This window comes from Benincasa hispida, chromosome 12 (genome assembly GCF_027475165.1).
Source record: "Benincasa hispida cultivar pf3 chromosome 12, pf3_genome.v1.1, whole genome shotgun sequence".
NCBI classification, from domain to species: Eukaryota; Viridiplantae; Streptophyta; class Magnoliopsida; order Cucurbitales; family Cucurbitaceae; genus Benincasa; species Benincasa hispida.
The window spans coordinates 3,028,125-3,052,006 of record NC_143489.1 but is presented as its reverse complement, the minus strand read 5'-3'; the positions used below and the strand labels follow the sequence as shown (position 1 = coordinate 3,052,006).

The 23,882-nt window shown below is 30.7% G+C and overlaps 2 protein-coding genes and 1 long non-coding RNA gene across 3 annotated transcripts; 2 read left to right on the top strand and 1 right to left on the bottom strand.

Moving 5' to 3' along the window:
- Positions 1-3,325: 3,325 nt before the first annotated feature.
- Positions 3,326-3,862, bottom strand: LOC150031698 (uncharacterized). Its single transcript, XR_016525014.1, has 2 exons — positions 3,732-3,862; positions 3,326-3,623 (listed from the first exon to the last, which is right to left on the bottom strand). It is a non-coding gene; the product is annotated as an uncharacterized LOC150031698 (long non-coding RNA).
- YSL1 (YELLOW STRIPE like 1) lies at positions 3,732-9,047 on the top strand. The gene is made up of 7 exons (XM_039019623.2): positions 3,732-4,114; positions 4,600-4,772; positions 6,055-6,149; positions 7,031-7,165; positions 7,339-7,528; positions 7,687-7,795; positions 7,914-9,047. The coding sequence occupies exons 1-7, from the start codon at positions 3,751-3,753 to the stop codon at positions 8,837-8,839; spliced, it is 1,992 nt and encodes a 663-aa protein (XP_038875551.2). The 5' UTR covers positions 3,732-3,750; the 3' UTR covers positions 8,840-9,047.
- An 11,757-nt stretch (positions 9,048-20,804) lies between these two features.
- LOC120068351 (DUF538 family protein (Protein of unknown function, DUF538)) lies at positions 20,805-21,459 on the top strand. The gene has a single exon (XM_039020088.2). It carries the CDS (start codon positions 20,865-20,867, stop codon positions 21,327-21,329), a length of 465 nt encoding a protein of 154 aa, XP_038876016.1. The 5' UTR covers positions 20,805-20,864; the 3' UTR covers positions 21,330-21,459.
- Positions 21,460-23,882: the final 2,423 nt, after the last annotated feature.

Genomic DNA, 23,882 nt, shown 5'->3' with positions numbered 1-23,882 from the left:
TATCTATATATATATATATATATATATATATTTATTTATTTATTATTTTTTTTTCTAATGTGTGGTTATAAAATGTATAATTTTACTTTGATTTTTTAGTTTCATCTAATCGGACATTAGGGTCACGTTTACCTCAACTGAAACAATCCATCAATGATAAAATAAAAAGTGGGTCCTAGTTGATTGTGTTTGTTGTTGTTTGCTTGTATTATGTAATCATAATGAACCTTGGGACTCGCCTTCAAATCTAGAATCAAAATACGCAATCCAATTGAGGAATGGTGAGCATTCATTCTGATTGTGGTTGAAAATTACGTGAGATCTATTACCTTTGTCGATACTTTTATCGTTAATGTTATAGATATTGTTACTATAATAGTATGAAAATTACAAATATGTGACATTTATTGTTTTCTTTACCCTTACCATTACAATTACCGTTAGGATCAAACAGTAACGACAATGATAACGATAACAGTAAAATGTGGTATATTCATAATTATAAGTAAATACGATCAAAAGCAATCCAATTATGTCTGCTATTCGAATCTATTATGGTTCATCTATCAATGAATCTCATTTCAATCATATCAACTTTTATTACGAATTAGTAAATGTGGCCTAAATTTAGATAAGTAGTACAGTTACTTTTTAGTTTCATTTCCGATTTCTCACCTTAATCTTGAATATATGAGTTGCAATTGTTGCCGTTTATAAACTTCCATGAGAAGAATGTTAAAAAATATTACTACATCCATTTAATGAATTACAAAATATATATTCATTAAATTTTGTTGAAAACAACAACAATAAGGTTAGTTCTTAAAGGAAAAAAACATTAAAGTTCGTTTTCTACTAAACTAATTATGAGTTTTATAAGATTTATTTGATAGATCATTTAACTTAAAAAAAAGATTTAATATGTTCTTCATCTTCTCTGATATATTTAAAAAAATTTAAATCTAATTGATTTATTAGATATAATAGTGAATTTTTTATTTTAATACCCTCTAATTTTAAATTTTCAGTCTAGTAGGTCTATGACTTTTAAAAATATTGAAGAGATGAAGAACTCGTCTATTAGACAAAAAATTAAAAATTCAAGGATTTATGGTGTGTTTGGAATGTATTTTCAAGTGTTTAATTTAAAAAATAAGTCATTTTAGAAAAATTTGAAGTATTTGACAACCAATTAAAATAGCTTTTGAAGTGTATTTTCAACGATTTTTGTCAAAAATGTTAAAATAAAAATGAGTTTTCTGAAAAATATTTTTTTCTTAAGTCAATACAAACGGATTCTTATTAGACGTATACTTAGTTTTGTATTGATCTATTATACAAATGCAAACTCGAGAAACTTAAAAAGTAAGTTAAAACTTATAATATTTATCTAAGTATATAGAGTAGAGTGAGGATTAGTAGACTTTGCTAAGTTAGTAAATTGGTCAATTTCTTAATATTGATTGAAAATGACAAGGCCTATTTCGTAAGGTGTTTCTTCAACACATGAAGAGTCGAGGGATAGCGATGACTTTGACTAACTTCCAATATTTCCAATTCTATGAAAAGCAATTGAAAGAGTAACCTATTCTATCCCTATTTATATTTGCTAATATCCTAAATATCTAAATCATGATACAAACCATTAGGTTAAAGTAAAATTATAACTTTTAGTAGATCAATACTTATAAAGTTTCTTATTAAGGTCTTGTTGTAAATCATTCAAGCATCAACATGAGTATAGTTCAATTTTCGCATAAATTTGTACTCTCGACTTCGAGGTTAGAAGTTCAATTATTTTTAAATTACACATATTGTTTAGAAAAAGTCGTTCGAGAATTTATTTGTCAGTTAAAATCTTTATCCTTTATCTTTATAGTACGTTAAAATTATGATTTTTTTTTCTTAGATCAGTAAAGAGATGTTGAGACTATGCAAACATGGTTAATAAAAAGTGTTTTTACACAAGTTTGTTTGCATTACCAAAATGCTTCTATAAAATCAAATAAATATATAAAGGATGACTATTAAGCTCAATAAACTAATAAGTTCAAATTTGTATTTAAAATACTATAACAGACCATTGGTTGATATAATGGTGGTTGCCGAGATGTCGTAGTGATGAGGTGGTGGTGGGCAGTAGAAGAATCTAGCGGTCGACATCGTCACTAGTAGTTGCAAATAGTGGGACAACTATGACTATGGGAAAGTAAAGGTAGTGTGAGGATATTTGGGTCGTTTTCATATATCAAGAAAAATTGGAAGGAATTTCCAATTAAACACCCAATAGCCTTGTTTTTCTATAGTTTTTGGATTCAAGTAATTCATTCAAAATAGCTTATTTATCAAACTCATTTTAAAAAATATTATAAAAATGACATTTTTTTCCAAAACTAAATACTGGAAAAGACAATCCAAACTCACTATTCTCCAAAGTCATGTGTGTGGAGAGGTGTATATTTCAGGATGTATTTAGATTAAGTTAAAGTTCGTATACCACATCTTGCTGAGAAGATGTTTTAGAGTGAACTTGAAATTATTAGAATCACTTTCAACATGCATTTATTTACTTAAAATTAGTTTTATGTTTGATTTTATACTTTCAAATTCATTTTTCATATACCAAGAAATTTATTGATGATTTTAAATTCACTCCCAAAAATATCAAGTTCAAAAGTTAGAATTGAACTTTTTTTTTCCTTTTAAGATTTATTGTACGGAAAGTGAAAATCTTTTACATCAAATTTACCATCTTGAAAAAGAAATCAATTTAACTAATGATGTTTACATCATCCTCTTTAGTGACTCAAATCCAAATTGTGTCGAATCATGGCTGAATTTGGGGAATCAAAATATCCCTTTTTAATGGAGAATGTTAGATATGAAGCATAGGCAAATATCTTTAAGAAAGTATTTATGTTCACACTATATGTATTATTTTTATGACCGTTAAATATATAATAAAAAAATAATTTTTCTTATTAATGTAAACCATAGTTCAATAAATAATATATTTTGAATAATTTTCTTCTTATATAAAATGGACCTCAAAAAGGGTGGAAAAAAGACTTAATCATTCAAGTCAATGATAGGGCATAATTTGTTCTCTTTCAAAGTTGATTTTACCATATTCCCACATGAATGGAGTAAATTTTTTTCCACAGAATTTTCTCCACTTTAATATATGCAATGGACCCACCAAAGAAAATGAAGCCCTTAGACCATTGGTCTCTATTGAAGCCAATCACAAAGATAAGGTTGGCCAATGAAAACCCAGTCCCATATTTTCTCATATGAAAATAACCCATCACAAAGAAACAAAAGAAAAGCTTCAACACTCTTTCTCAATTAAAACCCAAATAAGAATTTATTTTTCTTAAACAATCATTCCCCATAACTCCAATTTAATTTCAACCAGCATCTTAATTTGCTTGAACTATAAACAATTGGTACTTTTGCATATAGTTCATAGCATTACATTCTAGATTCTACTAAAGCTTGGAAGCCTTTTTTAAGTTGAAGGAGAATATAGAACAAAAAAGTAGCCCTAGGTCTAGACCCCTCAAACAATTGCCCATAATGGCTGTCAATTGCTCTAAAATGCTCCTCTTTAGTCCTTCCATCTACACGTGATGAAACAAGACAAAAGAATCTAAATTCATAGCCTCTAAATATTTGAAAAGAGTACTATATATATATATATAGACATATTTTTTCATAAGAACTCTCACTTGCTCATAATAATACACCATGGCGGCTGAGATTGCAAAGGAGTCGATCGAGGCCAATCAAACCACTGTTGAAGATGGTGGAGAATCGAGCAACAACCCACGATGGAAGAAGCTTCAACCATGGACGAAGCAATTAACATTCAGAGGAGTAACAGTGAGCATTATTATTGGAAGCATCTATAGTGTCATTGCCATGAAACTAAACCTCACCACTGGACTTGTCCCAAATCTCAATGTCTCTGCCGCTCTTCTTGCGTTCGTCTTTGTCAGAACGTGGACTAAAACCCTCCAGAAAGCTGGCTTTGTAACTAAACCCTTCACTCGTCAAGAGAACACCATGATCCAAACATGTGCTGTCGCCTGTTACAGTATCGCGGTTGGAGGTAAACTAAATCCTCCATTGTTAAGGTTTATATACTTATTTTGTGTTTCTTGTTTCTTTTTTTTTTTCCCAAAAATAATGATAAAATATATTTTTTTCTTGGTTTTTGTTTTAACTTCTTTATGGGGAAAATTGAATTATTATGTTCGCTCTTGTTTTTTATTTTCTAAAAATTAAGTTTTGTCTAACAAATTTAATGATAAAACAATTATATTACTTATATTTTTAAAGAATACAAACAATAACAAAAAAAAAAAAAAAAAAAAAAGTCTAGAATCTTGGAAATGGTTATTATCAATAAACTAAAAAAAAAAAAAAAAAGAGTCTTATCCTTCTAAGAATTTAGATGAAAAACACAAAATAAAAAACTTTACCAAATGAACCCTAAGAAACTCATTTCTTATTACGAGTTTTTGGAAGCTTTTTATGGTGATTTAGAGATTGATCCGATAAGAAAAATGACATTTTTCTTTTCAAAAAATGCAGGTGGTTTTGCTTCATATTTGTTGGGGATGAATAGAAAAACATATGAATTATCAGGAGTAAATACAGAAGGAAATTCTTCGTACAGTGTGAAAGAGCCAGGATTGGGATGGATGATTGGATTTCTTTTTGTAGTTTGTTTTGTGGGTCTTTTTATTTTGATTCCTCTAAGAAAGGTTCGTTTTTTTTTTTTTTTTTTTGAAAAAATTTCAAAGATAGAAAAATGTCAAACTATTTACAGAAATAGCAAAAAAAAAAAACATTGATAGACACTGATAGACTTCTATCAGCGTTTATCAGTGATAGACTTCTATCAATTTCTATCATTAATAGATATTGATTGACTTCTATCAGCATCTATCAAATAAGATTAAAATTTTGCTATTTTATGTAAATAGTTTTCCTCATTTTTCTATTTTTGAAATTTTTTTTTTTTCTTTCCCTTCCTTCTTTTTTATATGTTATAATGATGATGAAAAGGTAAGGATTATGTGCTTTACCATAGTTCTTCATTGTTTTTAGAACTTTTCAGAGCATTTTTCTTTTTTCTTTTCTTTTTTAGGTTAAAGTTTAATGATTGATTCCATTTCCAAGATGTTTATTGGGTGAAGGAGATGAAAACACATGTCATGGATATATTGAAGGAGATTTGTGTGTTTTTTCTTGCAAAATATATTGGAATTATGATAATTAAAAATGAAACTAGGCATCTAAAACTTTTCTTAATTTTCTTTTTCTTCCTATCTTACCATTGATATTCTCATAAATATCTATAGCTTAAATATTCATTTTAGCCATCAACTAAATCCTAAATAACGTGGTTAAAGGCATATTTTTTCAATAAAATTTTTTTAGAAGTTTGAATCATGTTCAACGTTCATAAAATCAAATTTTAGATGTTTTAGTCGAAGATATATATATGTTTTGAGTTATACACAAATTGGTTATATAATACATATTGACTGATTATATAGATTGACCACTATTTAGTGGGACGAATATTAATGTATAATTAGAGCAAACATTAACTTATTCTTATTGCATAAAAAAATTAAAATATGTAAGATAACTATGAAAATCCAAACTAAAAAGAAATTTTAACCCACCACTCTCGATGCATATTTATATGTAAATTCTTTTTTTTTATGACATTTTTTTTCCTATTTTTGTTTCTAAACTAAATAATTTAAATCGTCAAAGAGTGAGCTTAACTTGACGTATGTTCTTTTTGTAGATTAGAGATAAGTATCTCATAAAAATAACTTGAACAAGTTAAAGGAAAAATACAAATTTTAATCTTAGATGTCACGATCATTTATACATTTTATATAAATTTTAGGTGACGTAATAGAAAAAGAATAGTAATTAATTGTTTATCAGGCGGGTTATCTTCTATAATTAAGAGAAGAAATATATATATATTTAAAGAGTTGTAATCTAGTGGTTGGTGGTGCACAGGTTATGATAGTGGACCTGCAACTGACATATCCTAGTGGCATGGCGACGGCAGTTCTCATCAATGGCTTTCACACTCAGGGTGATGAGATGGCAAAGTAGACTTTTCCAATCTCTATATTTGTTTATTTATTTATTTCATAACATTTAAATACTATTTTCATTCCTACCCTTTTAGTTTTGGTTTATTTTATCTTTGTATTTTCAGTTTGATTAATTTTTATTCTTATAATTTTAAAATATTAATTTTAGTTTTTTATCCCTCGAAAATGAAAGTATAAAGATTATTTAGTCTCTTTTTTTTTAAACACATATATTAAAATGAACCAAAATTAAAAGTATAGAAACTAAAATAAATATTTTAAGAGTTCATGAACCAAAATAAACTAAAGTTGTTGAAAGTTCAAGAATGATCAAAAGTAGTATTTAAATTTTACTATTATTATGTCTTTTTTTTAAAAGAAAAATACTAGTCATTTTTGGAAAAGGAAAAAAGTTATAAGTTTAATTCAAAAGCTTTTTTTTTTTTTTTTTTATGTTTGATAGATCCTAAGTTCTAATTTTTATTTAATAAATATTTAAACTTTCGATACCCCAAAATAGTTCGTAAATTTCTAATTTTGTGTTTAACGGATTCTTAGTTATGTTGAACATTTTTAAAAGTTAAAAAAAATATATTAGACATCAAATTAACAGACATTGAACTTTCAATTTTATGATAAAAAAAATTGTGAATTTTAAAAGTTTTTGAATAGATCAAAAATAAAAAATGTACAAAGTTAAAAGTTTAAGGATTTATTGAACATTTATCTTAATTTTAGAGTTAGAAACCTTAAAAAAAAAAAAAAAAAAAAAAAAAAAAAAAAAAAAAAAAAAAAAAAAAAAATCCTTAACTTGCAATTTAAACTCCTTTTATAGTTAGAAAGAGTTGATGTTAGATATGGAAAAAGTGATTATGAATTATTTGAATATGTGACAGGAAGCAAGTAAAAGGGTTTATGAAGTACTTTTCATTTAGCTTCTTATGGGGTTTCTTCAAGTGGTTCTTTAAAGGCAAAGAAAAGTGTGGTTTCTCTGAGTTCCCCACTTTTGGACTCAAAGCTTGGAAGCAAACGTACACTTCTTTTTCTCCCTTTTCTTATACTAATTTATTCTTTTTATCTTTATGTTTATTCCCATTTTATTTTTTTAGAAAAAAAAAAACTAAAAAATAAAGTTGTTATCAAACGAACCGCTAAATTTTCTAAATTTTGAATTTGATAAATGAAATTGATCAAAATTTGGCAGATTCTTCTTCGATTTTGATTCAACTTTTGTGGGAGCAGGGATGATTTGTTCCCACTTAGTGAACTTGTCTTTACTTCTAGGAGCCATCCTATCTTATGGCCTAATGTGGCCTCTTCTTGATCGACTCAAAGGTCGTTGGTATCCTGATAGCTTGGAAGAAAGTAATATGAAGAGTTTATATGGATACAAGGTTTTGTCTCTTTGTCGATTTTGAACTGACTTTTTTTAATCGATTTGGATTGACATTTTAAGTAGTGTTCAACTACCAAAAAGTTGTCATCTAAATAGACCATTCATATTAGCTAGATGAAAAACATTTATATATGGTCTTTTTCACCAACTTTTCAGGTCTTCTTATCTGTTGCTCTCATTCTAGGAGATGGACTTTACAACTTCATCAAAATTCTTGGTTCAACAATCTTAAATGTACGCAATAGAGTGAAGAAAGCAAAAGCAGGTTCTATAACATATTCTTCATTATTACTTTATTTTAGTTAAATTTTTTGGTCGTTTTAGAATTTTTAAGTTTGTATGTTAAAGATATTGGTTTTTGTTACTGTTGTTATTCCCAACAGGTTTAGATGACAACGAGAAACCAGCTACAGACGAAAAGAAAGACGAAATGTTCTTAAGAGAAAACATCCCATTATGGGTGGGACTCATCGGCTACACAACCTTGGCCACAATTTCCACCATTGTTATCCCACAAATGTTCCCTCAGCTCAAATGGTACTTCGTCATCACTGCTTATATACTCGCCCCCACCCTCGCCTTTTGCAACGCTTACGGTGCCGGCCTCACCGATATCAACATGGCTTACAACTATGGTAAGGTTGCCCTCTTTCTCCTCGCCGCCGTTAGTCCAAAACACGACGCCCTCATTGCAGGCCTTGCTGGCTGCGGTCTCATAAAGTCTGTTGTCTCCGTTGCATGCATTCTCATGCAAGATTTCAAAACAGCCCATTTGACCTCCACCTCCCCTAGAGCCATGTTTGTTAGCCAAATGATTGGCACGACAGTCGGGTGCGTCACGGCGCCGCTAAGCTTCTTCCTGTTTTACAAGGCATTTGACATAGGAAATCCAGAGGGGGAGTTCAAGGCGCCATATGCTTTGATATATCGGAACATGGCGATTCTAGGAGTCGAGGGGGTCTCGGCTTTGCCAGAGCATTGCTTGCAGATTTGTTATGGGTTTTTCGGGTTTGCGATCGGGGTGAATTTAGTGAAGGATTTTGGAGGCGGGAGGATTGGGAAATGGATGCCGTTGCCGATGGTGATGGCGGTGCCGTTTCTTGTTGGTGGGTATTTTGCCATTGATATGTGTTTGGGGAGTTTGATTGTGTTTATTTGGGATAAAATTAATAAGGAGAAGGCGGAGATGATGTTGCCGGCGGTGGCTTCTGGCTTGATTTGTGGGGAAGGCCTTTGGACTTTACCAGCCTCTGTTCTTGCTCTTGCAAAGATCAATCCTCCTATTTGTATGAAGTTTGTGCCTTCGTAGCTTGAAATGAAGCTCTATTTTTTGTAAGATTTTGTAATTCTAGAGATGTATTATTACGTTCTATAGTTTGAAGTTTGTATGTGGCTATTATGGTCGATTAAATCCTAAATACGTGGAAACCATGCATTTAATAGTAATTAAAACAATCTTATATTGTATTTTTTTTTTTTGTTTAGAATACATGAATTATAAAACTTAAATATTTTCATATTGGTTTCATGTTACATTTTTTAAGAGAAATGAAGATGGCATTGCAAACCACCACCAACACATTTCTAAAGTCTAACTTTCTAAAATTTTATGGATTAAATTAACACTCACCTCAGACGTCAGGTATCATTGCTGTATTTTGCCAAAAATAAAATTTATAACAAATGAATTTAGATTTAACTAATCAATTAGTTCTATTTTATTATAAATATCAAATTAGTCGGTAGATGACCATGAACAAATACAAAAGGGGGACAAAAACCAACCCACATTTATTAGATTAGAAGGGAAAAAAATGGCTCCACCCACTCAAGTGTCAGGGGATGGCCCAAGGGTCTGAAAATGTTGTAAACTTTGTTATAAAAGAAGTAGAAGCCTCTCAATTTTGTTATAAAAGTCTACAATATATATATATATATATACTAAAAATTTATAATTTATATATAAAGTCGAGGCGAGGCGGGAAAACGGGGCTGGGCCGGCGTCGGTGCCAGGGACAAGGAATATATTCCCTGTCCCCGGCCCCAAATTGTAAATGGGGAAAAAATTATCCACTTCCTCCCCCATTCCCCGTGTATTCGGGGATTCCCTATCCCGTTCGGGGCGGGTCCCCGCGGGGCCCCAACCCCGCAAATTTTTTGGACATCTAGTTATTTTTCTGGCTAAAGATAGGTTGGTTTTTTCCTTTTTTTTTATAATTAATAAATTAAATGTTGTTTTACATATTTGACATATATTAAATTTCTAATATAAATATAATATTTTGTAATAGTGTTACTATGAAAAATATTATAAAGTCAGAATTTGTAGCATTTGATATCAATAGTAATAATTATTTGTCATTAATGCTTGATGCTAAAATACACCTGGATGCCTTAAAAATGTGATAATTAGAAGACAATTTTTCTTCCTAAAGCTCATGGTAAATAGATGCACTTGAGGCTCCAAAATTTTAAATCAATATGTTAGAGAAGACATTTTTCTACATTTCGGATATGCTCTGCAGTAGCAATATCGAGAGAAATATTTTGAAAGTATTTTGCACACATCTGATGTCTTATCATGGTTGAATGAAATAACTTGTTATTGATTAAAAAAAATTATATGCATCACTGCCAACTAAAACAATAACATTGCCTGAAGTGAATGTTGTAAATTTTAATAATTTTGATGATAAATCATGAATCTTAACCAATTGGAACAACAATATTCTCTGAAGTTAATACTGTAAATTTTTAATAATAGTGGTCGAGATCGTGGTCATGGTCGAGGTCGTGACAGTGGCAGAGGAAGAAATAATAATTATTTTCTTGGTGGTCATTATAATCATTAAAATTTCAAAAGAACCACACAAAATGACAATTGCAAAAGAAAAACTCCACAAGATAAGAGTTCAAAAAGTGTTGAAAATAAATGCTTCGATGCGGAATGACTGGGCATTGGTCATATACTTGTTGTACGTTAAAACACTTAGTTGATCTCTACCAAGCCTCTGAAAGAAAAAGGAGAAAAGTGTGGAAGAAAATTTTGCATACTAGGATAATGACATATTTAATCCATCCCATACAATAAATTTGAATGTGACAGACTTCTTTGAATCTTCTAAAGAGAAGATTGACACAGTTGAAAATATCTAGACTTAATGTTATTTTTATCCATCTCCATGTTTTTTTTCTTCTTAGTAGATGTTAACCTTTGTATATTCCAAATGTTATTTTTCTTATTGTAATTATTTTCTTTTAATGAAGAAACCTGAATCATGTTCATATGTTGGGTGACTAAAAAATGAGTAAAAATGATCTATGTCTGGAAGATAATGCAACTACACATACAATACTTACAAGTAGAAAATATTTTTCTAAACTGACAATGCTGGAAAGAAAAACCAATACAATATCAGATTCTGCAAACCTAATTGAAGGGTATGGAAAAGCAAATATTATTTTCCTAGAGGAACAAAATTTATAATTGACAATCCATTGTTCTCTAGTCAATAAAAAAGAAATCTACTTAGTTTTAAAGATATACGTTGCAGTAGTTATCATATTGAGACTGATAGAAAGAATAATATGGAGTATCTTTATATCATATCTACGATTTCATATGAAAAAGGTACACTGGAAGAGTTGTCTGTTTTATCTTCTGAATTATTTTATACTTATATACAAGTAGTTGAAACATATGCAACAATGAACCTAAAGTTCATGAATCTAGATATATTTACAATTTGGAATGACTAATTGAGTCATCTAGGATCTATAATGATGAGAAGAATTATTGAGAATTCAAATGGACAACCATTGAAGAGCCAGAAGATTCTTCAATCTAATGAATTATCATGTGATGCTTGTTCTCAAGGAAAATTAATCATTAGACCATCACCAATCAAAGTGGGGATTGAATCACCTGCATTTTTAGAATGAATTTATGGTGATATATGTGGACCTATTAACGCATCAAGTGGACAATTTAGAAATTTTTTGGTATTAATAGACGTATCCAACAGATGGTCACATATGTGTTTATTATCAAGTCAAAATCTTGAATTAATAATTAAGTTAAGAGCACAATTTTCTGATTATACAATTAAGATCATTCGTCTTGATAATGCTGGTGAATTTACATCCCAAGCTTTTGATAATTATTGTATGTCAATTGAGATAAGTGTTGAACATCTTGTAGCTCACATTCTTACACAAAATGGTTTAGCAGAATCATTCATAAAACATTTGCAGTTAAGTGTTAGACCATTGCTTATGAGAACTAAACTTCCTACATCTATATGAGAACATGCTATTTTGCATACAACGTCACTTGTACAAATTAGGCCAGTATCTTATCATAAGTACTCACCATTACAATTAGCTTATGGCCCTGAGCCAAATATTTTCCGTCTGAGAATTTTTAGATGTGTAGTATATGTTCCAATTGCTCCACCAAAACGTACTAAGATGGGTCCTCAAAGGAGGTTAGGAATATATATTGGATATGATTCCTCATCAATTAACAAATATCTTGAACCCTCTTACAGGTGATGTATTTACTGCACAATTTGTTGATTGTCATTTTGATGAGATAAATTTTCCAACATTAGGAGGAGGAATTCAGAAGTTGGAAAAAGAAGTTACATGAAGTGCACTTCATTGTCTCATTTAGATCCTCGTACAAATTACTGTGAGCTAGAAGTTCAAAAGTTAATTAATATGAAAAATATATAGCAAATCAAATGTCAGATGCATTTACAAATGCTTAGAAAGTGACAAAGTCGTATATACCAGTTACAAATGCTCGATTAAATGCAGCAAGTTGCCACTAATGAGTTTGGACATGCCAGAAGCATGATAGATCATTCGCTTCCAAAAATATAAATCCTCGAAAAAGAAGTAGTCAATAATCAATCTAAAAGAAATCCTAGATATGAGTACTCATAAGGATATTATAGTAAACGAGGATAATAATGAGATCTCAATAACTTATGTCATGCCATGAAAAGATGAACCATATAAAATGACAACATTTTTGTATACAATGTCACTTACGATATTATTTATGAAAGTGAGTACGAAAAAATATCAACATAGAAAGGATTTACTTATGTGGAAAGAGACAATCCAATAGAAATAAGCTCGTCGCAAGAACTAGTAGTCCAAACATAGAGAATGTCAAACATGTGATATATAAGTGGAATATTTGTAAGAAAAAACAATAGAGTGGAATCACAAGATATAAAGCAGGATAGATCACACAATAATTCTCGCAATAGATTGGTACTGATTATAAGGAGACATATTCTCCAGTGGTAGATGCAATTGCACTAAAATATTTAATTGGTCTGATTATGTATAAAGTCTGGATATGCATCTTATGGATATAGTCACAACATATTTATATGGATCTCTTAATAATGATAATTATATGAGAATCCCGAAGAATTTAAGGTACCTGAAACATAAGATCAAATTCCTGAGAATTGTATTCAATAAAGTTACAGAGATCACTATATGGATTGAAACAATCAAGATGAATGTGGTACAATCGCCTGAATGGATATTTGTTGAAAGAAGGATATCAAAACAATCCAATATGTCTATGTGTTTTCATAAAAAAATCACTGTTAGGATTTGCTATTATAACTATTTAAGTTAATGACTTAAATATAATTGGGACTCTTGAAAAGCTTTCAAAGGCAATAGAATACCTTAAAAAAGAATTTAAGATGAAAGATCTCGGAAAAACAAATTTTGCCTTGGCTTCCAAATTGAGCATTGAGTAGACGAGATATTTATTCATTAGTCAATTTATACAGCAAATTTTTTAAAAGATTTTGTATGGACAAAACACATCCATTAAACATTTCAATATAAGTTCGTTCACTAGATGTGAAGAAAGATATATTTTCACCTCGAGAAAATAACGAAGAACTTATTGGTCCTGAAGTACCGTATCTTAGTGCAATGATGCACTTATGTATCTTGTTAATAATACAAGACCAAATATAGCATTTTCAGTAAATTTATTAGCTACATATAGTTCCTTTCCAACGAAAAGACATCAGAATGGAATTAAGCATATACTTCGTTATCTCCAATGAACGATTGATATGAGTTTGTTTTATTCAAATAAATCAAAGTTTGATCTAGTTGGTTATGCAGATTCTGGATATTTATCTGATCTCCATAAAGCTTGATCTCAAACAGGCTATCTATTTACATGTGGAAGAACTGCTATATCATGCGATTAGTGAAACAGACCATAACAACCACTTCCTCAAATCATGCTGAAATTCTTGCTCAATGAGGCTAGTCGAGAATGTGTATGGTTAAGATCCATGACTCAGCACATTCGTGAAACATGTGGCTTGTCTTCTAGTAAAAATCTTCCAACGATATTAAATGAAGACAATACAATATGTATAGCCTAAATCAAAACAGGATATATTAAAAGAGATATAACAATGTATATTTCACTAATACTTTTCTACACCCGTGATCTCGAAGAAAATGGTGATATCATTGTATAACAAAATTGTTCGAAAGATAATCTGGCCGACTTATTTACAAAGACATTACCTATCGCAACCTTTGATAAATTGGTGCACAAAATTGGAATGCGGCGATTCAAAGATCTCAATTGATGTTTCCATGAAGGGGATAAAATATATTGTATTCTTTTAGATTATTAAATTATATGAAATATGTACTCTTTTTCTTTTACTAGGACTTTTTCCCTAGTAAGGTTTTAACGAGACATATTATACACACACACACATATATAGAGGCAACTAAGGGAGAGTATTATAAATATCACATTAGTTGGTAGATGCCTAAGAACAAATACAAAAGGGGGATAAAAACCAAACCCACATTTATTAGATTGAAGGGAAAAATGACTCCACCCACGTGAAGTGTCAGTGGGTGGGCCCAAGAGTTTTAAAATGTTGTAAACTCTATTATAAAAGAAGTAGAAGCCTCTCAATTTTGTGGCCTTTTCCTGAAAAACTCTTCCCTTCTATTATCCTCTTCATTTTCTTCTTCTCTATTGAAGCTCACAAAATAAAACCTACAATAAACATCACAAAATAGTTTCTAAAAGTTTTATATAACATATTTAATATTTTACAAATTTATCGGTTAGTAATGCCAACACACTTTTTCCTTTTTTGAAATAATAGTGTCAACATACTTTTTAAATAAAATAAATAGTGTCAACATACTTTTTAAATAAAATCGACATTAAAAGACTTTAATGTCGGTTGAAAACCGATATTAAAGATAGTGTTATTAAAGCTCTTTAATGTCGGTTGTCTTTAATGTCGGTTTTAAACCGACATTGTACACCCTCTTCAATGTTGGTTTAAAACCGACATTAAAGACGATCAACATTAAAGGACTTTAATAACACTATCTTTAATGTCGGTTGTCAAGTGACATTTAAAACTGACATTAAAGTCCTTTAATGTCAGTTTTAAACCAACATTAAAGCTCATAATTCTTGTAGTATATTTTTCATCTGGGGGTTCATGTTGCCCGAGATCCCTTAAGATGGAAAACAAAAGGCCATCTCGAGGGTTTATGCTGCCCGAGATTCAACCAAAGCCTGACTAGGACCATTAATACGAGATGTCGAGGCTTTAAAACAATCTTAAGAACATGTTGACTTTGCAATAACTTGGGATGAATAGAGAGGAGAGCCAGAGAAAGACCAAATAGATTCTGTAAAAGAGATCAAAATCGGGTTTATGAGTTAGTAAAATTCCATAAACCAACCATGGATAGAAGATGGGCAATTTGAGAGTGTATGACCCAATGTGATGCTTAATCTAATTAAGAACAAACACCTCATAATTAAACGAAACAAGGGCCTCAATCTTATATAATAAAGTGGTGAATGAGATAGACACACCTGATTCATGAGAATGACACTAATTAAAGATCTCAATTTTGTGAAGGATGGTATACTTCATGCTCAACACAACAACAGACAACTGACCCTTACTAGACCACAAAGATCTAGCACCCCCAGTAAGTTCAAACACCAAATCCTTCATGGAAGGACGACGTTGAGTCAAAGTTTTAGGTTTGGTTTCTCAAGGTAGTAGAAAAAAAAAACAGATGTCTTCTAACATGAACTCTTTGAAAATCGGGGCTAGCAAGATCAATAAAATCTGATGGTAAGTTCACAATGAATTCACACATTATCTGAGGAAAATAAGATCCCAAACTCATAACAGTTCTTTCCAAACCAACATTCAGGAGAAGATCCATAAGATCAATGCAATCTTGAATACGGTCAGACAATTTCTTCTTATCAATAATGTTCCTTTTAACAATGTACTTCCACATTATGGTGATTGACCAAATGTATGGGAAGTAAAATATGTCAGAAAAGCGAGGTTTATGTGCAAACATACACTATTGAAGAAGTAATAATCTTGGAGTATTTCGAGTATCGAAATGCATAGGACTAACAATAGTTTTAATTTGATCAAGACTATAAATTTAATGCAAACGTAGGTAACCAAAATGAATTGTGTTGTGAATGAGTAGAAATTGAGGTAAAAAAACAAAACAATAAATAATGGTAATCGAACAGGGCTAACAATGCTTCAACATTTCGGACTCTATGTCAAAAGTGATGCGACCACATCACACCAGGACAGTGAAATATGCATGGACATAAATCTACACCTATTTGGTCTAGGTTCAGTTCATTTAGAAGTTCTAAGCAGCCATTAACGAATTTTCCCATGGGTAGTTGAACCCTAGATTAATTTAAGTTCAATTTTTTTACCCTATGGTGTCCTTTATTCCTAAGGTGACGTGACCCTCCTATTCCTAGGCTCTTGGTCTCATATCCTTTTATGAGATTCGTTTACACTCTAGCCTTTTAGCATTAAAGCTCTACTAAATTGTTAAATTAAGTGGTTAATTTAATTTACCAATGTTAACTTTATTTCAATAAAGATAATGTATAAGTCAAGTTGTTGTGAAGTATAATATTACTTAAGCCATTAGACTGAGATTGTTTCCTTTTTCTGTGCAGGACAAGGCGAAAGATTGGTTGGAGTCATTTCCAACGGGAAGCATAACCACATGGGATGAGTTGACCCAAGACTTTCTGAACAAATTCTTTCCTCCTGGGAAAACAAGCAGACTGAGAACAGAAATTGGCACATTTAGAGAGAGAGAGAATGAGTAGTTATTCAAGGCATGAGAGCGTTATAAGGAGTTGCTATAAAAGTGTCCCCAATATGGATACCCTAACTGGTTACAAATCCAGTTGTCTACAATGGTTGACCAATACAACGAAATCCATCTTGGATGCTACTGCAGGTGGCTCAATTTTTGCAAAAACTATTGATGCTGCTCAAGCATTATTGGAGGACATGGTTGCCACGAGCTATAATTGGCCCTCAGAACGATCTTCATCTAGAGTGGCTAGAGTTTATGAACTCGATGAGGTAAATGCTTTAAAAGGCGTATATGGCTACTTTGACTAATGCCATTAATCTTTTGTCCACAGGAACTCAACCATTGATTGCATCACTAGCGGCTTGTAATGCACTCACATCATGGGAGATACCTAATCCTAAGCAAGCAAATTATATGCGCCAAGCGAATCAATTTCAAGGAGCCCATCAAAATTCTTATTAGATGAACTAACCCACTCATTATCACCCAGGTTTGCGCAATCATGAGAATTTTTCAAATGCTAACAATAAGAATGTTTTGCAGGCACCTCCAGGTTTTGTAAAAAGAAACCATCTGTAGAGGCTTTGTTTAGAGATTTCATAAAGGAGTCAAGGAGCTTAACCAATTTATTGGAAAACACAGTAACGAGTCATGGGAAAGCTATCCAGAACCTTGGATGTGTGAAGGCTAGTGCCCTTAGGTAAAATGATGCAAGTTTAGGGCTCTTTTGCTGTTTTAAAAAAAAAAAGGAAAAAAGAGAGAGAGAGAGAGAAATAGAAATAAGGCACCTTAGTGGACATATACTTCCTTGAGTATGGTGATGCTTGATGATTGGTGCTTGAGCTAGATTAGGGGGAAAACTGATGAAGCTTAATTAAATCTTAAGTCAGTTTTTGAGTTTTGAATTAAAGGAGGAGTCACACACAGGGGATACAATGTTTTGGCTTTAGAAGTTGTCAACGATTAGGATGTGTCTGAATTTTTCTATGGATGAGTGTTGTATATGTTGAGAAGCTGATGAAACTGGAATAAAAGATTGCATGCCTTGAACCTTTTCATTTCAGTATTCATTATTTCTCCTTCTTTGTTTTTCTTTCTTTTCTTTACTTGGGGCTAGCAAAGTTTTAAATTTGGGGTGGTGAAAAGCATATAAAAAGTGCTTTTATTACCTTCAAATTTATAATTAATATTGCTAGTTTTGTTTAGTTTGACGTAGTTTATTGAGTAATTTCAGGAAACTAAGCATCGGGAGCAATTTGTGCAAAAATGATAAAAAAAAAAAAAAAACTCGGGACAGAACTCCAATTTTGAGCAATTACGAGTTGGCTATGAAATTAGAAAGAAACCAATAACCTAAGATCAAGAAAAGAGGCAAATTTGGAAGGATATTCGGGGGAACCAGCATTGGAAGAACGTTGTAATGTTGCTCTTTGACACTGTAGACCCGAGAGCAAGTTGGAACTGGGCAGTGTTGCAACGCTACTTGTAGCATTGCAAGCTATGACTTTAACACGCAGTTGGCATGACGCAACGTTGCAACGCTGCGAGTATATTATAAATAAGAATGTGCGCTGCCAGGTCTAAGAAGAGAAAAAAGAGAGAGTTGACTTGATAGATTCTAGTCCGTACAAGAGCCAAAACAGAGCAATTCTTATTGTTTTTTGTTGAAGACTCGAGATTTTGATTGAGAGTTGATATGAAAGCATTTCTAGATTGATCGGGATATAAAGATTGATCATGATTGTGCAAGTGTTGTTGGAGAACGATCCGGTATTCGTGGCGAGAATCAAGAAGATCGTGATTGGGATTCGAACCTATTGAGGGGAGATCGTTCTTCTTTGTTAATTTATTTTTCATCATTATGATTGTATATTTACTGAATACTATTATCGGAATCATGTGTGGCTAAACTCTTTTATTCTAGGGTTTTGTGGATTTTAGTGATGTTACTTTGAATATTGAATTTACAATTGATTGACTTTGCAATGATTTCTAAATTGTTTGTGCTTAATGCTTTTGATTAACTAGTCACTAGTTGAATGAGCTTAAGTTAATTAGATGTCTCGAGAGAGAATTTAATTTGCTAGATCCAATAATTTACATTGTTATTCAAAATTGCACGAGAGTGAATTTAGAATAATAAGGAGTGCGATTAAAGGGTCTTAATGATGTAACTATTCAAGCATAGAAGAGATTCGAGTCGATGGGCAATTATTAGGATGGTTTGAGCTCGAGAGAGGATTTTCTGATTTTAGAATTTCTAGCCTCAATCTACCAATTTCAATCAATTGCATGTCATATTCATTGTATTCCCTATATGAAACAACACCCTAGAATTATTTTTCTCTGAATTGTTCTTGTGTTTGACTGAATTTTTGTTATCCGTGGTTATATATAAAAATCATCTTTTGATTGTCTGGATAAAATTGACGAAGAATTGTGATAGTTAAGTTAGGAAAAATTTTCTCACGCCGGTCCCTGAGGATGATACCTTATTTGGGATTTATTACTTCGATTGTGTGCACTTGCACAATACCACATTAAGAACTCCTTCTCAAGAATGAAGTCTTATACTCCCCCTAAAATCGAAAATCTCTTCTCAATAGCAAGGTCTTAGACTCCCTCTAACGCATAAATTATCTTCTAGCTCTTGCACCTTTCAATGAACAAGAACGCACTGCAGAATATAGCGAACAAAGATTGAAAAACTCAATGCTGCTTAGATTGGCCAACAAAACATTAAAATCTCAATCGATCAATAAAATCGGCAACCCTAAATGATCACCACTTTTCTCGTTTTAAAAATTGTGGCCGAGAAAGGAAACAAAGTCCCATTTTGAAAAAAATAAACTACACCTTAAGGAAGAAAAATATCTGAAAAATAAATCTACAAATTTTTCCAGATAAAGAAAGAAAAGAGATAACATCTTTTGTGACAACTGCTGAAACAACATTTGTGACAACTGCAAAACTATAAGCAGCCTTAGAAAAAATATAGAGCCAATTAACAAAGCTCTAACACTTTTAATTTTAATTTTCTTTTTTTTACAATAAAAATAGTTAAGACAACCCTTTTCGTTAGTAATTAAAGTAAAAATTGATGGAGAAATCAAGAATGCTAACAAACACAAATTTCAAGGTAAAATTGTTAAATTTAGTTAGACTCAAATGTAATAATCTAAATCAAATCTTAACCACTAAAATGTAAATTTTTCAAAAAAAATGAAAGATAGGATTTCACTGACCAATTGTCAACAAACAGAAAAAAGAAAAGAGAGAAGATTTTTTTTAGAAGAAGGAAAAAGAAGAAGAAAAAAGAAAAGTATTATATATATATATATATATATATATATATATAAGGGAAAACGTTCAAATGAAGTCATCGCATACATTATGTTATTATAAGAAATGGAAACCTTGACACACGTCTTTGAAAATGTTGAACAAATTAGTTTACCTAACAAAAAGTTACTTAACATGACGGTCATAATATGACTATTTCTTAATAACAATGAAATACCCCTCTCTTAATTTTGTTCCAAATACAATTAATAGATCATTTTTCAATAATCATTTTTCAATAATATATACTTACTGTAGAGCACTCAACCATTTCTTTTTTAATATGCAAAACAATTAACAGACTATAGTGTATGGAAACAATTTCTGTAACAACTCTCAACTTAATTTCAATAAAGATATATATATATATATATATATTAATTTTTTGGGCTAAGTACATCAACTTATTTGTTAAACGCAATAAAAACAAATTAATAAAAGTACGACACATCTGACCAATGTGAAGGCAAGTTTTTTTTTTTTTTTTTTCTCATTTCTCTCTCAATGTATAATATTTTTTTTATTATAAACTATATTGGTTTAATTAGGTTAACATTCTACCCAAATACTTCAAAATTAACACACCACTTTGTTTAGTTGAACAAACTCATTAACCAAAAAAAAAAGGAAAAAAAAAATTAGCTGATCAACCTCCACCCACTCACCTTGCACTTTCACAAACACAATATTTAACCCCAAAAGAACATAAAACCTATCACCATACAAACACAAAGGAAAACAAAGCAAAAACCCTTCTCCTAAATTTTTCTCAATCTTCATTAATGGAAACAGTGATTTCCCGACAAGACGAGCGCGCCGGAGCAGAAATCGTATATGGACATGAAGAATGTTACCAACGATCGGTGGAGCTTCTAAAGGAACTCGGTTTTCCGAGTGGCGTATTGCCATTGCAAGAGTTGGAGGAGTGTGGAATGGTGAGGGAGACTGGATTCATTTGGATGAAGCAAAAGAAGCCCTACGAGCACTTTTTCGAGGCGACAAACTCGCGCGTCGCATACGCGACCGAGGTTACTGCATACGTTGAGAAGTTCAAGATGAAAAAGATGACGGGCGTGAAGAGTAGGCAGCTTCTTTTGTGGGTTCCTATTGGGGAAATGAGTATTGATGATTCCAATAGGAAGAAGATTTGTTTTAAAACTCCTGTGGGGATTGGAAAATCGTTTCCTTTAACTGCGTTTATGGTTGATGAAGAGAAGAAGAAGTATTTGGGGAAGGTTGAGGAATGAGTTTTTTTTTTTTTTTTTTTTTTGTTATAAATTGTTGGATTTAGATCTTCAATAATTTCTAATTTAAGCCTGTATTTGGAGTTAATTAGCTTTTAATTTCATTGCACAATGATTTAATGTTGGTGTTCAATTATGATTACCAATAAGTTGGATTCAATATTTTAATTTGAACCTTTTTATAGTGTTGTACCTTTGAAATACTAGTTTTTGGCTAATAAGGGTTGAGTTTACGTTTAATTTCATCATTTTAAAAGTTTCGATTTGGTTCCTACCATTTGATTAAATGTCACAAATTAGCCAAGTATATTATTTTTTATATACTTGAATCAACACTCTACATTTTATTTAGTACCACAAATGAAAGATCAACTTTATGAGATGATATAAAATGGGTCCTAGTTAATTATTGAGCTATATTCATGTTAATTAATTATGGATTCATTTGATTAGTCTTTGATTTTTTATGTTTTATTTTTGAAAATTAAGCTTAGAAACCATACTTATTTTTATTGGGTTCTTTATTTTATTTTCTTTTCTTTTGTTCTACTTTTTAAGAATGTTCTAAAAATGAATATAAGTCAAGTTTATTAAAAATAAAAATAAATAAATATTAAAAAGTTACTTTTATTTTTGAAATTTGGCATTGAAGTAGAGGAAAATAAGGAGAATTTGTAAGGAAAATAATTACCATTTATCTTAAAATTCTAAAACAAAAAATTTAAATGATTATCAAAACCCAAGTCTAAAAAGTTTAGCCAAACTCATTATCATGCAAATGCAAAGGTATCATTCAATATGCATGATAGCAACACTTGCAATTCATGAGATTTGACCAAGTTTATGAATTAAAATTGAAACTTTTAAAATCAATTGAAGCTATTCTATAAATCCCAAATTGAAACTTTTAATCTACAAAAGACTAAATCGGCCAAATTTTAATATTAAAAAAGTATATTTTATTTCCGTTCAATATGTGTTAATTACACATATAAAGATAGTTTTATGCTCTATTTCTCTTATATATATATATATTGTGATTTAATATATAGTGAGAGGTTTAATAGCATATAAGTGATGTGCTCCGGTAAATAGAGAGGCATGATCAATATTTATTTCAAAGCTTCTAATAACAACTTCGGATAAGAGGTTCGATTATCTATTTGTACATATCTATGCATTTTTGAGCATTTAAGAAATTCTAAAAATAGACAAAAACTCCTTCAAGTGCTATGAGATGAAGTATTTATTATTTTTAATCTTCGATTTTGTAGTCGAGTGTTTAAATATTTATAAAATATAGGGTAATTATAATGGATAACTTTCAAGGTTAATAATTAAGTGTATAACAACATTTTAAAATAATTTCAAGTATAGTAAAATCTATTAGTGATGTACTCTATCGTTGATAGACTTTTAATAACGATATAGTTTATCACTAATTGACTCTAAGAGTTTGATCTAAGTTATGTTATATCAACAAATTCTTTTATATTGGGTTATATCTACTAATATTTTCGATCTCATTGTCATATTTGCAAGTTACCCTAAAATTATATGGTTAGAGTAATTTGTTGGTTGAGCTTTATCTAGAATGTCCTTATTGTACTATTTTTTTTTCCCTTTTTTTTTTTCACATTTACGGCTTAAAATGGAATGGAACTAAAAAGTTGTTAATATTGATCACTCACTTTCTTAAGCACGTGGGACATAGATGAGACTTTTCTTTAATTATTCTCGTGCATAAATTCTTAGTACTTCTAATTAGTTTTTAACTTTGATGTACTTGTCACTAAATAAAGAGTGAACTTGAACAAATTTAGGCTTAATTGGGTCGAACTCAACTGGTATACGGATGTGTTGGTAATTAAGAAATTTGTGATTTGAATTTTCGTATCTTTTATTGTACTGAAAAAATTTAGATGGAGGAATGGTGACTTGATCACATCTTGACAGATGATGAATTTCCGAGAATTGGTGGCAATTGTGATAAAGAGACAAAATTATTTCATTCTTGTATGAATCAAGATGTTATGTCTAGATTTTTAGAATTTCATTTGGTTTTTTGTCTACTTTAGTGAATATTAACATGCGATAGGTTAAGAATCACCTATTCTTTAATTATCCATGCACATGTCAGTTTCTATTGTGATGATTTAAGTAAGTTAGGTTCGATTCTATCAATGAAGATGGCTAATCGGTCACTAAGATTGAGTAAATTAGATTTTAGTAGAGGACATTGATCACTACTCGCACAATTTCAGTAAAAATGATAATTTAAAGAAGATTAGTTAGATAAATGGAATGTGCTAAAATTATATATAGCTCTTCCTTTGAAATACATTTGATTCATTTTTTATTTTTCTTCCCTTTTTTTTCCTTTTTAGCTTAATTTCTTGGTTTTTGGTCTTGCTTGCATTTTTTTAAAAAATTAAAATTAAAATTAAAGTATTTATTTTCGATCTTCATAACTAAAATGATGTTTTAATAAAAAATAGTAAAAGAAATGAAAATTGCATTCTAAACGTGCTATGAGAGACCAGACAATAGTACTTT